This window comes from Leiobunum rupestre, chromosome 1 (genome assembly GCF_980474605.1).
Source record: "Leiobunum rupestre chromosome 1, qqLeiRupe1.1.hap1, whole genome shotgun sequence".
Classification (NCBI taxonomy): Eukaryota; Metazoa; Arthropoda; class Arachnida; order Opiliones; family Sclerosomatidae; genus Leiobunum; species Leiobunum rupestre.
This window is the reverse complement of record NC_143384.1, coordinates 57,867,308-57,881,693: the sequence shown is the minus strand read 5'-3', so window position 1 is coordinate 57,881,693 and position 14,386 is coordinate 57,867,308. Positions and strand designations below refer to the sequence as shown.

The 14,386-nt window shown below is 35.9% G+C and overlaps 1 protein-coding gene across 1 annotated transcript; it reads right to left on the bottom strand.

Annotated features, from left to right (window-relative positions):
* Positions 1 to 8,338: 8,338 nt before the first annotated feature.
* On the bottom strand, positions 8,339 to 12,807 carry LOC149963373 (methyltransferase-like protein 27). The gene is made up of 5 exons (XM_090170578.1): positions 12,516 to 12,807; positions 12,337 to 12,459; positions 9,444 to 9,579; positions 9,292 to 9,384; positions 8,339 to 8,785 (listed from the first exon to the last, which is right to left on the bottom strand). The coding sequence occupies exons 1-5, from the start codon at positions 12,615 to 12,617 to the stop codon at positions 8,586 to 8,588; spliced, it is 654 nt and encodes a 217-aa protein (XP_090026704.1). The 5' UTR covers positions 12,618 to 12,807; the 3' UTR covers positions 8,339 to 8,585.
* Positions 12,808 to 14,386: the final 1,579 nt, after the last annotated feature.

Here is a 14,386-nt window from a genome sequence, read left to right as displayed (position 1 = left end):
GCTACCCCAATACTAATAGTTCTTTCTATAAAATCGGGGGGCAAGAAAATAGGGTGAGAGAAAGCATGTACCCGCCGCGTCACGAACGACGTCATTGGGGCTTTTACTAAAAAAATTAGAAAGCGCCGTTAATTTTGACGAAATTCTTAAGAATTTTCTGAGCGGGTTAGCGGGGTATTTTATTTTTATTTCACTGTAGACGTTTTTTGTATGGTGTATGACATTTTTTATGTAAATAATCAAGTTAAATCTTTAATATTAATACATTATTTTAAGTGGTAAAATTCTAATTAAATAACCGACTGACTTATTTTTAAATTTTAATTAATATTATGGAAATCAGATACGACGTGTAGCTCTCTTACTCGAGCCACTAAGGCTGCTAACACGTGTTTCCCTAGGCCAAAAAAAATATCCCCCCACTCCCCTAGAACATGACGTTTTCGGGACGTAGCAGGACCCATCTTAAACAAGTTGGGCAAGCGTAAATATTTTATAGAAAGAACTATTCGAGTCGAACACGACCGTTTTTGATAAGGTTAAAGCTTTCCGTCGAACTTCCGTTGAGATCTTGGGTTAAATCGAAACCAAAAGCACGATACCGTTGGCGAATTCATCACGGCTAATTAAATTTCCTTCGTCAATATTCCATTGCACCATTTGAAGAAAGAGATTGTCTTTAACGTTATGGAGGTTGATGGGGTATGCTAGATCCATTAACGTATTATGCGATTTGACTTAACGAGTAATTTTGAAGTTGATAGGTGACCATTTGTACTCGCCTAGGTAATAATTTAATTCGGTAGCTGACGATAATATAAATTGTATTTCGCACATATCTTGTTTAAAACGCATTAAATTCAGTACGAGTGATGGTAAATTTCATTGTTATTAAATATAATATCATGATTTACGTATAAATTTTATAATAATAAATAATCAGCTAGGCTAATAGCCAAAGCACCACTTATAGCCTTTTAAACAGGTGATCGAGTTACAATGCGTAGGACTATGGTGGCAAGCCCTTCACGCCAGGCCAGCCAACAGCTCCATACACTCACTATTACTAACTTTTACCGTTAACCTCTATTCGCTAACGAAACGGGTATAGGTGGCGCGGCAGTCGCTGCCCCTGCAGCTTGATTTTCCCGCCCATTTCGGAGATCAAAAATAAACATGGTGGGCGTTAAGGCTAGGGTTAAAGGAGGTAGAAATTGAAACAATCGTGTTGTCCTAGAATCGGATTTTGTTTGTTAAGCTAGACATTTATCACTTAGTAATTTAAGTAGTTGATTAAAATATGCAAAAGGGTCGTTGTAAATTTCTATAATGTTTAATAATAATAATAAATGATCGTAAAGCCTTCAATATAAGGGTTTAACGTTAGGATGTTAAGCGTTTTCAGGCATGATAAATACACAATTCGATTCGCCTGTTTGCTGATCGAAAAACCATCTAGAACATTGGGAGCCCTCGCCATTGAAAAATGATGAGTTCTCCTCTCGTTTTGTGCGTTATAAGTCTTGGCGACTGGCGGGCGGAAGTCATCCTTAGATTCATTGCCAAACTAACTAAATATATTAATTAGCTTTGTAGTAGTGGCTCTCTCACTTCAATTATCATTCTTAACAAGCCTAAATAATTAAAATAAGTAAATATTTTATATTCAATGGGGTGGCGGAGTGGTTAGCACTTTCGCCTCGCAGCAAGAGGAGCCGAGTTCGATCCCAGCTTATGGCACTGTGTGAAAACTCGGAACAACTCCTTCTGCGTAGAGTTTGCAAGTTCTCTTCCCACTGGTTTAAGGGGTTTTCTCTCGAGATCTTCGGTTTCCCCTTCCATAAAAACTTGTTGAGGTTAACGGTAATAGTTAGTGTAGGGAGCTGTTGGCTCGTACGCGTGGCATGCAGGGCTTGCCACCACCCTCCTACGAATTGTAACCCGGTCACCTGAATTAAAGGCTTCAAAAGTCGCTTGTTGACTTAGGCCTAAGGTGGTGCCTTGGGTATTAGCCTAGCTGATTATTATTATTATTATTATTATAAACGTTTAGTTTGAACTATATTAAAATATGCCGTTTTATTGTTCGGTTCCAGGGTGTTCAAATAACACAAGAATGCTTTGAGTGTAAATGCGTTTCCCGCGAATAAATATGTAGCAAATATATGGATTGAAAACATACGGAATACTGGAATTTACAGGTAATATTATGAAATATTTATTACAAAACACGAAATAAAATTTCATTTTCTTTAGGTATTTTACGATAACTTCACGTAATAAAGTTTGTGGGGAGAATTTCACTGGAGGAAGGAAATCTTTGTTGCATCATTTTCCTACAATATTTCCAACATCCTTGGATGCTGATACCATCACAGTGGAGGAATTTACACGTGGAGAAACATGCGAGGTACTTAAGTTAAACAATTTGAATTAACAAATCCCATTGTAAATAAATTTATATTTTATTGTATAGCCCGACTCAATCAGAACCATTATTAGTGAAGTTCTTGGAATCTACCAGTCCCGCTAAAGAATTGCTATAGTACTTTAATATCTGTTTTTGCATAAACTCATATAACAATACTTCTATTGTTTTACACATACATGGATCACAATTATTTCCTCTTCGATGACGTTCACAAGTTGAGAGCCAAAATTTTGGACCTTCAAGCATTTCTATTTTCTACTCAATATGAAAATTAGGATTAAAAACTTTTAACGTTTGAAGATTATGTGAAAGATGAGGCTAAACTTCAATATTGTACTGGTTTTTCAAACAGGAAGAGTTTCTACAACTTCAACAATTTCCGGAAAGAGGATTTCCTCTGTTTCAAATCAATGGAGACTCAACTTCTCTTAGTGATGATGAGACTGAGATTAAATCTTAATGGCGAAGATTTTGGCATACAGATTTGGGGTTTCTAACAACTCCATTTCTAGATACTGGAACACTTGGCAAGTGACCATTTGGCCTACACCAGAAATTTGCGACGAATATAGACCAGCAGTTTTTCAAGAAAAGGGTTATGAAACTGTGGATGGAATATTGGATTGCACTGAAATATTTATTAAGACCCGTTCAATATATACATGTATAATACAGGGTAAACATACTCTCACTAAAAACACCATAATATCTCTAAATGTTTAGTAGTTTGCCCTTCAAATGGGTCAGTGATTTTTCATTCGGACTTATCTCCAGGAAGACTTTCTGACAAAGCTATAAATTTGCAATCGCGAGTCTTAGATAAATTTGAAAAAGGAAGAAGCTTAATGGCTGATGGAGGCTTCGTAATTGGAGAAGAAGGTCGAAAGGGGGGTGGAATGGGAATATACCACCGTTCATGGATGGAAGAGACCAGTTGTCTGTTGAAGATTAAATGAAATATAGAAAAACGGCTAGTTTGCGTATTCAGGTAGAGAGATTGATTTGTAAGATAAAGTGATTTAGGATACTTTCGGCTATTTTTAGAAACAGTATGCACGTTCAACTTAAAGGGGCTCCAAAGTTCGGGGGCCAAAAAATGAAAATAGAGCATTCTTTTCTTCCTCCCCCCCCCTCACTCGGCCTTGGTAGAGGCGGGCAGAGTCAACCATAAATTTCGCACTTTACTGACTTTACACACATTTTGCCATTGAACTTTGGAGCCCCTTTAGTCTGTGTAGCACGTATGCTGCCGCTTTGTAAACTGGGTAGAAAAACCACTCTAACTATGATATTTAAAAATAAAACTTATACGTGAACGGTGTTACCGCTAGTCAATATTGAAATTCCCTAAATTGCTTCGGGCTTTAAAATAAATATTGATGTTTCAATATCTCTGTACCCTGGCTGAGGGTTAACAGTATACTATTTCTTGAACTTCGGTAACTAAATAATACTTTAACTACTGATTTTCCCCAAATAAATGGTGCAGAGAATTAGCTTTAGTTGTCCAATTAATAAAACCTCTGTTCAGGTATTGGACAATTGTTAACAGTTAATAGTTGAAGTTGATCTACATAAATCATTTTATTAATGTAGTTTAATAATTATTCTCAAATTACTTTGCTTTTCCATACATTAAAAATTGTTCATGAAAATAAACCCCAGTAGCAATTGTCACCTGCCCGACGGCGCCGATTTTCGGTTGGGCCGACTGTCTGACGGCGACTCTTTCGTAGCCAAAATACAGTCGGGAAACTACTCTTTTGACTGGTACTATGTCCGCCCGAATGAGAGTCGGGGAAACTATTTTTACGGCAAAGAAATTACTTTCCGACTAACAATTACGACTCAATATTGCAATGATAACCAACTCCATTTCGGATTCATAACCGACCCCGTTTCGGATTCATACCCGACCCCGTTTCGGATTCATACCCGACCCCGTTTCGATCTCATACCCGACCCCGTCAGGCCCGAAACAAGTATACCACCGACAGTTATTTAAACAGTCGGCCAATGGTTATTTTTACCTTCTACAAAGAGACCTTTAATGCAATGGTCAGCCGACCGTCGGTAATCAGGCCCAAAACAAGTATACCACCGATAGTTATTTAAACAGTCGGCCAATGGTTATTTTTACCGTCTACAAAGAGACCTTTAAAGCAACGGTCGGCCGACTGTCGGTAATCAGACCTAAACAAGTATACCGCCGACAGTTATTTGAACAGTCGGCCAATTGTAATATTTACCGTCTACAAACTTTGGACTCTTACCCGACACATGGACTCTTAACAAACTGTATTTCGGCGCATATGTGCTACAGGGGAAGCTTTGAAATTAGCGCCGAACTTTCAAAATTTACGCGTTTAGTTCAGCAATAAATCTACTACATGCTACAAATGTTAACAAACCATGAAAAAATCTTCTGATATTAAAAATATTTAATTAGTTCGGCGATGAATCTAAGGATGGCGCCACTATTTCGGCTTCCGTGCGCCGGTCGCCATGACCGTGTGGGATCGGTCTTTTGGTGAAATTCGACGTGCGACAAGTTTATTCAACATCTGCCATCTACAGCTCCTAAACGAATTTTACAATCAGGTGTAAAGCCGCGTTCACAAAGATATTAAAATGGTAAATAGCTTAAGTTGATAGCGAAAGGTAGAAGAAGAAGTTAGAAATCGGCGGTTCACAAACCCGCCGAAAGTCGAAAGGGGAAAGAAAACTTCTGAAGACGAGAGGGAAATCGGTGGTCAACCCGTATCTACTCCAGTTTGATATTTCGACCTTCGGCTGAAAATCACGTGCCAGTTTTGGCCAATAGAGAAGTGGTTATGACGTCGTGTTGGTCATGTGGTACACAAACACCGGTTTTCTCGAGAGAGAGAGTGGAGTCCGAGGCCCGAGGGAACGAAAGACTTTGTTTACTTCGTGGTTTCGGTGCGCTATGGCTGCCACAAATAAAACTATGTAACTGTTAGCACGAGTAAAGGAAGTCTTTGTGAACTGCTGACCTTGTGCAGAAGGAGAAAGAGAAAGGCTGAAGTCGGATCACCCCGCCGAAAGCGGAATGCTCTTCCCCCTTTTACTTTGGAATTATCCTCAACAAATTGTCTTTGTGAACGCGGCTTAACGGTAACGGCTTTAATTCAAGATATGGAATACACTTTAAGTCCATCTCTAAATAAAATAAAGATTTAGCAAAAATATTGACTGTTAACAATATACTGATTACTCGCAATGTTCGGTTTCCGGTGGTATTTCCAAGCAGAATATTCATAATTAAAAAAAACGATTTCTTTATATATCGCTTTCTTATTTCTCCAAATGATAAGATTATAAAATTATCCCTTTTAAAAGATTACACTCCTAAGCGACTGATATACCAAAATCTAACATGTGATTAAATTTAATGGAAATTTTAACACATACTAACACCTCCATTTTCCAACCACTCGACCAACGAATGTTCCCGGACTCTAATGTTTATACTACTATTATGGACGGCCAAGTTGTAATCAATCACATAAAAATTAACTTAATTGAAACCATAGCGAATGTGTCATGATATCTGGGGTTTTTTGCAAGGTAGAGCACCAGTATATATAAAATATAAGTTAACTATTAGAATTATTTTCGTAAATAATATAATTAAACACCATTTTTTATTCAGATATGCGGCTAAAATCAATCAAATACAAAATAAAATGTCGAAAAAACTTACATCTGCTAGTCCCAAGGATCAACAAATTGGAAAACGTCAGTTGATTCAGCAAAATATGAGAAACCGCATTATTTGCAAATAAATCTACTAACCATTTTTAAACACTATTTCAGGGAAATCAATGCGATCAATGACTAGACGGATATTGAATTTTAAAATACTGATCATTTAATTTTGTGTTTTAACATTAAATAAAATGTATATCAGTCAATGCCGGTTTCATTTTCTTAGGTTGAAAGCTTTTATAAACCGAGTTAAATCTCTCACACTTAAAATAGCAATGAAGTTGAATATCACCGAAAAGTATTTAAAAACAACACTTAAGCTTATGCCCATATTGAGTATGTCTTACCTTTGAAAAAGGTCAAAGGTTTCTACAGTCCTTACCGTTAAAAGGAAGTCCAATTCAACTGTTGAAGCATTTATAAGCACTTACTAAAAACAGTTTTGATGTTAATCGTAACATTTAGGTAATGTGTGAAATATATAAGATTTTACCATTATGAAAACAGTGAGAATATTGATCGTAACATACCTGCAGCAAGAATACTTAACCTAACATTCGATAATGTGTCAAGTACTTAAGATATGTCGGTTAAAATGAAGCAAGCACATTTATCGTCAAATAAGCTTTTTTGGGGTCGAAATGTCGTAGGGATAAACTAGTAGATTGACCTTAAGAGTCCGACTATAAAAAGGTGCGTGACCGACTTCTGAACGACGTTGAGCTGAATTTCCATTTGTTATCATATCCGAATGAAAAATGACCACATCTATTCCTAAATTTAGATTACTATATACATAACAAAGACACGAGTTTTCAAGTCAGAAAATTTACCATAAATTACAATCGGAACTCTGACCTAATTCAACCTTATATGGTGCATTACTGAAATTTCAAACTTTATATAGACGTTTATCGCTATAGAAATCTTCATTATCATATTTAACAGAGATGGCCGATTTAAACAAAATTTAAAAAAATACGATTTAAATCAAAAATTCGACTAATTTCATTTATATAAAAACAATAAAAAATTGCCAACTCTGATATTTAATTAAATAAATGTGACCTACTCGATCTGAGGGCTTTTTATAAAAGTAAACATTTTCAAACCAATTATCAGATCTTTTTCGAAAAAAAAAGAGTTTAGAAAAGATTTTTTAAAAATAAATTATTTTGTTTTATTAAAGAACAAATTTCCACCGTTTTGCGCGATTAATTGGCAAATGAACTGTCGGATATAATTCGGTCATTGGCTGAGTTATAAATGTGTCTTATTCAAGTCAGGGCAGTTGCTACAATTCAATGTCAGCGTTCAGACTCGAAAATAGTCGCAATGATAGGACTTATTGAGTCGGCGACTGATCGTTGAGCTAAAATCGAACTTTTGAACAAAAGGGTCGTCGGCATCCCGACACTAAATAGCTTTTACATTTCTCTGCCTCTAAAACCTTAAGGCTTTGAAGTAATTCCTCGGTCGTGGACCTGAAAACAATTATTTGACCACTATCCAACCATAAAACGACTCCCTTGTGCTACAAGGGCCATCACTACACCTGTCGTGGCGTCCGCCTAAACAAAAATCTATATTTTATGGCAGCTGAAAAAATTATAGAATCGCAGAAGCCACCAAAGAGTTTTTATGGTTTCTACCTATTCTTGAAGAACTCAAAATTTCAATAAGTTAATCTGAAATTCAGTTTAAAAATCAACCCGCGATTTGTAATAATCAAAATTGTATCGAAAATCTATGTTCAAATCAATAACATAAGATATCAATTTGTTTAGTCATTAAGAAAGATTAATTAATTTTCCTGTAAAATAAAGCTTAACGACATGTAGCAGATTAACTCTCCAAATTTATAAATAACGTGTATTTATTTATTTGAGTTTGTAATCCGGTTTCAAAATGTAGTACCGAAAAAAATATAAAAAGAATCTTCAACCGGAATTCAGGTCATCGTCAGGTAAAGTAGTGTTGTATAATAATAAGTTTTTGTTAAACATCTTCTGTATTATAACTCTATGTAATTAAATCAATACTAAAATAAATAACTGCTGCCAAGTTCCTATTGTCAAATTTGAAAAAGTCAAAAACAAGGAATTAATATTTGTTTGCTTTATTGCAAAATCAAAATATTTTTGGAAACAAACATTTTGTATTATTACTGTTTTTCTAAGCCACATTAACATGCCCTAGAGTTTTCATCGAAATCAAGTTTTCACAACTAGTTGATTTCATACTAGCTTACTTAACATGTGTTGCAATTTATTTAGAGATAACGAATTTTGTACTACGATTGAATGGAAGTGTTTATTTCTGTTCATTGGAACTTCTTTGTTCTTTAACTTGAGCTAAAGACGACCGCCAGTTTAGGGAATTTGTTCTTTATATCTTTCGGTCTGGGAAGATTATAAAACAATCTTTAACACAATACTTTCATTGCATAAAAATGGCCGTCTTCGTTTTTGTAATAATTTGATACTTGTTGGCGTGGTTGGTGGTACGACCAAATACCGTCCTTAATGTAAGCTTCGATGATTTGTTGAATTACTTTCGACGAGTATTTTGGAGAAACAACATCATATACACTAGGCAGAGTACAGACCCAGCAAATCAAACCACCTGGAAAGTAAAAAGTGCTTGTTAAATTCCTAAATTTCTTAAATTCCAAGCGGACACTAATATGTTTAGAGAGTTCAAACGGGCAACATAGGCTATGCCAAAACAATTACATATTACTTAATTGGATGTCGGTTTTAAAAAGAATAGAAGAATTCAGGTATTCATTTCAAAGAAGGTGAATCAGGTTTTTCTTTATTCTTCGTAGCAGGAAATAATATATGTATCAGGGTTGTTCAAAATGCTTTTTTTTTCAAGATTAAAATTGCCAAAAACTTTCTCCATCGCTCAAAATGCAAAAAATCAAATGCAAAATACTTTCTCCATAACTCAAAATGCGAAATACAAAAAGCATTTCGAAAATTGGTTTTCCTAAATACAAAATGTAAAATGGTTTTTGCAGCTCAGATAAAAATACAAAATGAAAAATATTTTTACAAATGCACAGTCAGTTTGTAACAATTTATAACTAATTAATATATATAGTAATTGAAAGTAGATACGTATACCTGTTTTAACGATTTTAGCAACTTCTAGGAGATCTTCAACGTGCATGTGTCCAGGTGTCATCACTCCACTCATAATTGCAACATCGTAAGAATCTTGAAAATAGTTTTGAAAATAGACAGACTTGTACTAATAAATGTTAAACAAACGTTACTTTTTGCCAACGAAAGTGGTTGTCCTAATTTCACAAATTCGGAGTAATAGTTTTTATAGATTGACTGTTCTTTGGCTTTTTGAATCATTTCCGAGGGATCCAAGGCGTCTAAATCGTGGTAACCTCGGGATTTCAGCTTTAAAATAGGCACAAATTTATATAATTTTCACAAGTACAGTTGGTCGCAAAAAAGAACACTGGCAAACTTGCTTAACTGTACCCGTCGGTATTTCGTCGTCAATTAGTTTAAGAATTTGTGTTCTTTATCAAATAAATTAAATAGACTATTTGATATTTGTTCTTTCACATTTTTCACAAAAAAACAGACGTCGTCGTTAATTTGTGAAAACTGAAAACTGGAATCTAAGAACAGTTCGATCTTGGGGCTAGGATTGTCAAACGTTGGTTCGGTGGGTGGTCTAACCGGAAAACCATGAGCTCTTGGACAACTTCTGGTAGAGGATACCGAATAGAATGCACTTAGAAATGGCCTCTGATGGGTTTCGGTGTAAATATTGAAAATGCAAAGAAAAATTGTACTAAATAATCCAATAAATATAACACGTTCATCAATTTTGATTTTCTGGTTTTATATCGCAAATTATATTTTAAAATATTTAAACCACAGTTATCTAGACGTTTAGGGAGAAATGCCAGATTGGTTTGACGTCATCAACGCGTCGACTTTGTGGAAACCTAGGATGTTCCAGAATAATCACTAATTAAAGCGCTCCACCTATTTCAAATAACTCAAAGAATGGTATAATTTCCGTTTGATTTGATATCCCTTGACGCACTTTTACAAGTTCGAACTGTTCTTGGATTCCAGTCGTTAGGTTTCGACAATTTACCACATAAGGCTTAGGGTGTAGAGTTTTTCAAAGTCCAATGTGCGACTTATAAGTATGAAAATTAAAAAACTCTGTCAAATTTGCACATATATTTTTTTGGACTCGTAAATTGCTGCTGGATGCAATCACCATCAAAATAATTGTGCAAATTTAACAAAGTTGTTTTAATTTTAATACTTAACCCCATCTGATTTACTTTTCGAAGATTCTATCGAACGAATTTCAGTTAGTCTTGTTCAGACATGTTTGATAAAGAACACACATTCTAAAACCAAATGACGACGATATACCGACGGGCACAGTGAAGCAAGTTTGACCCAGGCAGTGCCGGATTAAGAACTAGGCACACTAGGCACGTGCCTAGGGGCCCCGAGGGTCAGGGGGCCCCGAAAGATCCCAAGTCAATACGGTAGTTCAAAAGTAAGTCGAACTAAGGTACCGCGTAGACTATTTCGTTTTACGGTGATCTATATAGAGGTAAAACCGTAACAAAACGACTAACTTGTAACCTTGCATATCCAATCTCTTGTACACTCTTTGACTCCGTGTCAGGCCGCTCAGTAGAGAGGGGTTTGCCCCACCCCTGTTCATTTTCTTTGGCCCCAAAATAGTATTTCATTCAACCATCGTTAGGATTTGAATTGACAAAATTTCCACAGCATTAAACAAATTTGAATAGTCGAACTATAATTTTGATGATTATGGTCCAGTTTTTCCTTCCTTTAAGTGGGTGCCATGAATTTTTTTTGGTTTTAGTTACGTTGTTAATTGTCACGTATGGAAATCAGATACGTATGTATTAAGTGCTTCGTCTTAAAGGGGTAGGGTGAAAAGTTAGGTTTTTGCCTAGTCAAATAGAAATTATTGGTTTTTCGGTTCCAACAGAGTTCAAATAGAGAAGAGCACGCAGTGGCATAGCCAGGTGGGTGAACCATAGCGCAAGTCCACACCCCCCCCCCCCGAAATGTATGCCTTTTTTATTTTTGTTTCCCATTGTGTGCTCCCTCCGAAATCGAATCCAGGCTACGCTACTGATAGCGTGGACGTCGACAGATATTATTTCAAGGGGGGAGTCAAATAGTGAACTCACTCGATGGTATACAATATTTGCACATACAAAGATCCGATAAAACTTAGTAGGAATAGGGATAAAAGTTTCCCGTAATTGATGTAACACACATTTCAAGTAACTGGATCACTCGTTTTCGTCACTGCACTCCCCAAAACAAAAAGTTCGACAGAAAAAACAACAGGGCTAGGCCCGATTCGGAGGGGTGGGGGCGAGGGGTAAAAAGGTATTGCTAATGAAAGGGGGGGGGAGCAATTTCTTCGTTTTCCCACATGAGCCACCCCTGCCGGCGCCCATGGAAAAAAAACCATTTCCCATGCATTATCAAAATGGTCATTGTGTCAACTCTAGGAAAGGTTGGGTTGGTTAGTTACCCTCTTATTCCATCCTTAAGTTCTCTACTTGTATTAAAGGGGCCCCCAATAGCCTAGTGCTTAGAGGCCCCCAAGGGTCTTAATCCGGCACTGGACCCAGGGGCATTTTTTGGCAACCAACTGTAATAATAAATAGTTTTTCGTGTCATATGTTACGAATTTGCGGTCTACGCTTCGTTAAGGTTTCCCCTCATGCAATATAATTAAAAAAAATGTTTCAGGCTATCTTCGGAGATAATTGCTTCAATCTAAGGGGGAAGTATTACATACTTTTGAGATATTTTAGTATTTTCAATAAGTGCCACACATATTTTCCTAATTTCACACTTAAAAGCGTACATTACTAAGTTTGCATTACAACTAATACACCTCCCCAATTTTAGCATACATTATACCAGCAGTTACAGTACACTGTACATTTTGTAATCTTCCAAAAAACGTATGTGGAATCAGTTTGCTTTTTGGTAATAAGTTACGAATTTATCCGTTCTAATTTTATTGAGGACCACTGGAAAAATATTTTTTAAATTTAAAATAGTTCCTAAATGAAAATGGAAATTACCACAGTTTTTTTTTATTGTTTGTAATTATACATATACCTCTTTTCCCAATTGACCAGTTCCGGCTCCAATGTCCAATATCTTTACATTCTTCTTCAGACCCAGCTCATCAAAAGCAATCGCAGTTACTAATGGGCCATTGTATGCCACATTCACCATTGCCTGAAATTGGCAATTGGTTTTCCCTGGTGTATTAAATAATGAATAATGATTAATACTTTTTCGTAGTCGTTGGTCCATTGATCGTATAGTTTTTTGGTTTCAGCGAGTGGTTTGTCTCTGGTTACGAAATTAACAAACTCGTGAGATAATGGATCCATCCGCAATTTCAATCCAAACAGGATAATATTATTTACTTTAACGAAAACGACTTTTTCCGCTTCGTGTTTATCTTGAGAAGAAGCAATAACGCATATTTAAAACTTGGCGCTTCAAAGAAATACTACACTCAAACTTCTTCAAAAAGTTAATCAGAGGACAGATTAGATTAGAATTCTTGGCGCGCCTTCGCCGAAATCTAATACTTGAACAGAAATCTCTGATTTCACTAAAAATAAAACAGATGGAACATTAATTTACACATTTCAACTAAAAAAATTGTGAAATATCACTGTTCGTTAAACAAATCGTTCTGAATAATAATTAAACAATTTTAAATACGGATAAATTTACGTTAAACAGGATTTTGGCCAGATAGACCAAATAAGTATGGCCTTTTTTCGGAACTAAAAGAAATTTGTGGCCCCATTTTCGGACCCTTTAAAATATTTCGGAAGCCTTATTTTCAATCCAATAATTTGTATTTTATGGCCCACTTTTTCGGACTATTTAAAATGAATTTCGCGGGCCTTTTTGGAACAATTTAAAAAATATTTTGTACCCCCTTTGCGGATCCTATAAAATCCATTTGGCTGTTTACTTTACAGAGGTATAATGAAATTCGTTTTTTTATAGCAATGCATATTGCGGTCCCGAGATGGCGCCAAAGGCGACGAAAGTGTCCCCCCCCCACTCACCCCAAAATATTTATCGTTAGCTCAAATTCTATTTTTCTAGACTCGAGTGTTTGTTTAGCAGATTGTTCCTTTTGATATTCTACATTCTTCATTTTGTTTGTTTTTTTTTGTGACAATCTATTTGCAATTCACTGTTATTAAATTTATCACAAAGTGCGGTTTATATTATTTAATGCCATTTCGATTTACAGATAATTGTTAAGCCTTGGCTAGACATGGGTAGGCTCTGCTGTGTACTGGATTGTAAGTAGAAAGGTGTAGGAGATCATGTAACAAGAATTATTTACAAGAAGCAATATTTTTGCCTTTATTAATTAACTTTATCATGAAGTCCCAAGAAAGAAGGAAGTAAGAATATTATGGCTCAAAGCAATTCGTAGAAGAGACTACCTATATAAAGATATTAGAAGGGTATCCGTGTGTTCCAAACATTTTGAGGAAACCGACTTTGCAGCTCCAACACCCAACGGTAAACGGTACCTAAAAAAATGTGGTTCCGTCTAAATTCAGTTGGAAATTTGAAAAGCCGAAAGTGAATGATGTTTCCCACCAAGAAACCGACGCACAAGAAGCTGGGCATGAAAATGTAGCAGAAGAGGGAAATCAACCAAGCGTGGAAATGTCCAAGCATACGGTTCTAAATAATGGTGTCAATGAATTGGTAATGGAAGCTGAACCTGAAGATGTGAGGCGTGAAAATTCTTTACTTAGAAATGAGATTTTGGACTTAAAAAAGCGAATTGAATGATCTAAAATTAATGGCACGTATTAAAAGCTTTACATTTTCTAAAGTAGAAAAGCGCTTAGAAGAGGAATTGAAGACAAGCAAGATCCTAGAAAATCAAATAAAAGAGTTAACTCCCAGTTTAGAAAATATCAAAACTGATGACGAAGCTGTAACTTTCTACACTGGATTGCCAAACTACAAAAAGGTAATGCAGTTGTACGAGTTCCTTGATCCTGGAACTGACGGAGAAAACACTATATATTGGAAAGGATCTGCAAGTGATGCGTCTCCAGGACTGCGCAGTAAAACAAATTAGCATAGTTTATCAGTTTTTCATGGTACTGAT

Coding starts and splice junctions, on each gene's coding strand:
- LOC149963373 (XM_090170578.1), bottom strand. CDS start 12,617: ATGGATCCATTATCTCACGAGTTTGTTAATTTCGTAACCAGAGACAAA. Junction 9,580..12,336: donor CTGGTCAATTGGGAAAAGAG/GTATATGTATAA, acceptor CCTATTTTAAAG/CTGAAATCCCGAGGTTACCA. Junction 8,786..9,291: donor TGCTAAAATCGTTAAAACAG/GTATACGTATCT, acceptor TTTACTTTCCAG/GTGGTTTGATTTGCTGGGTC.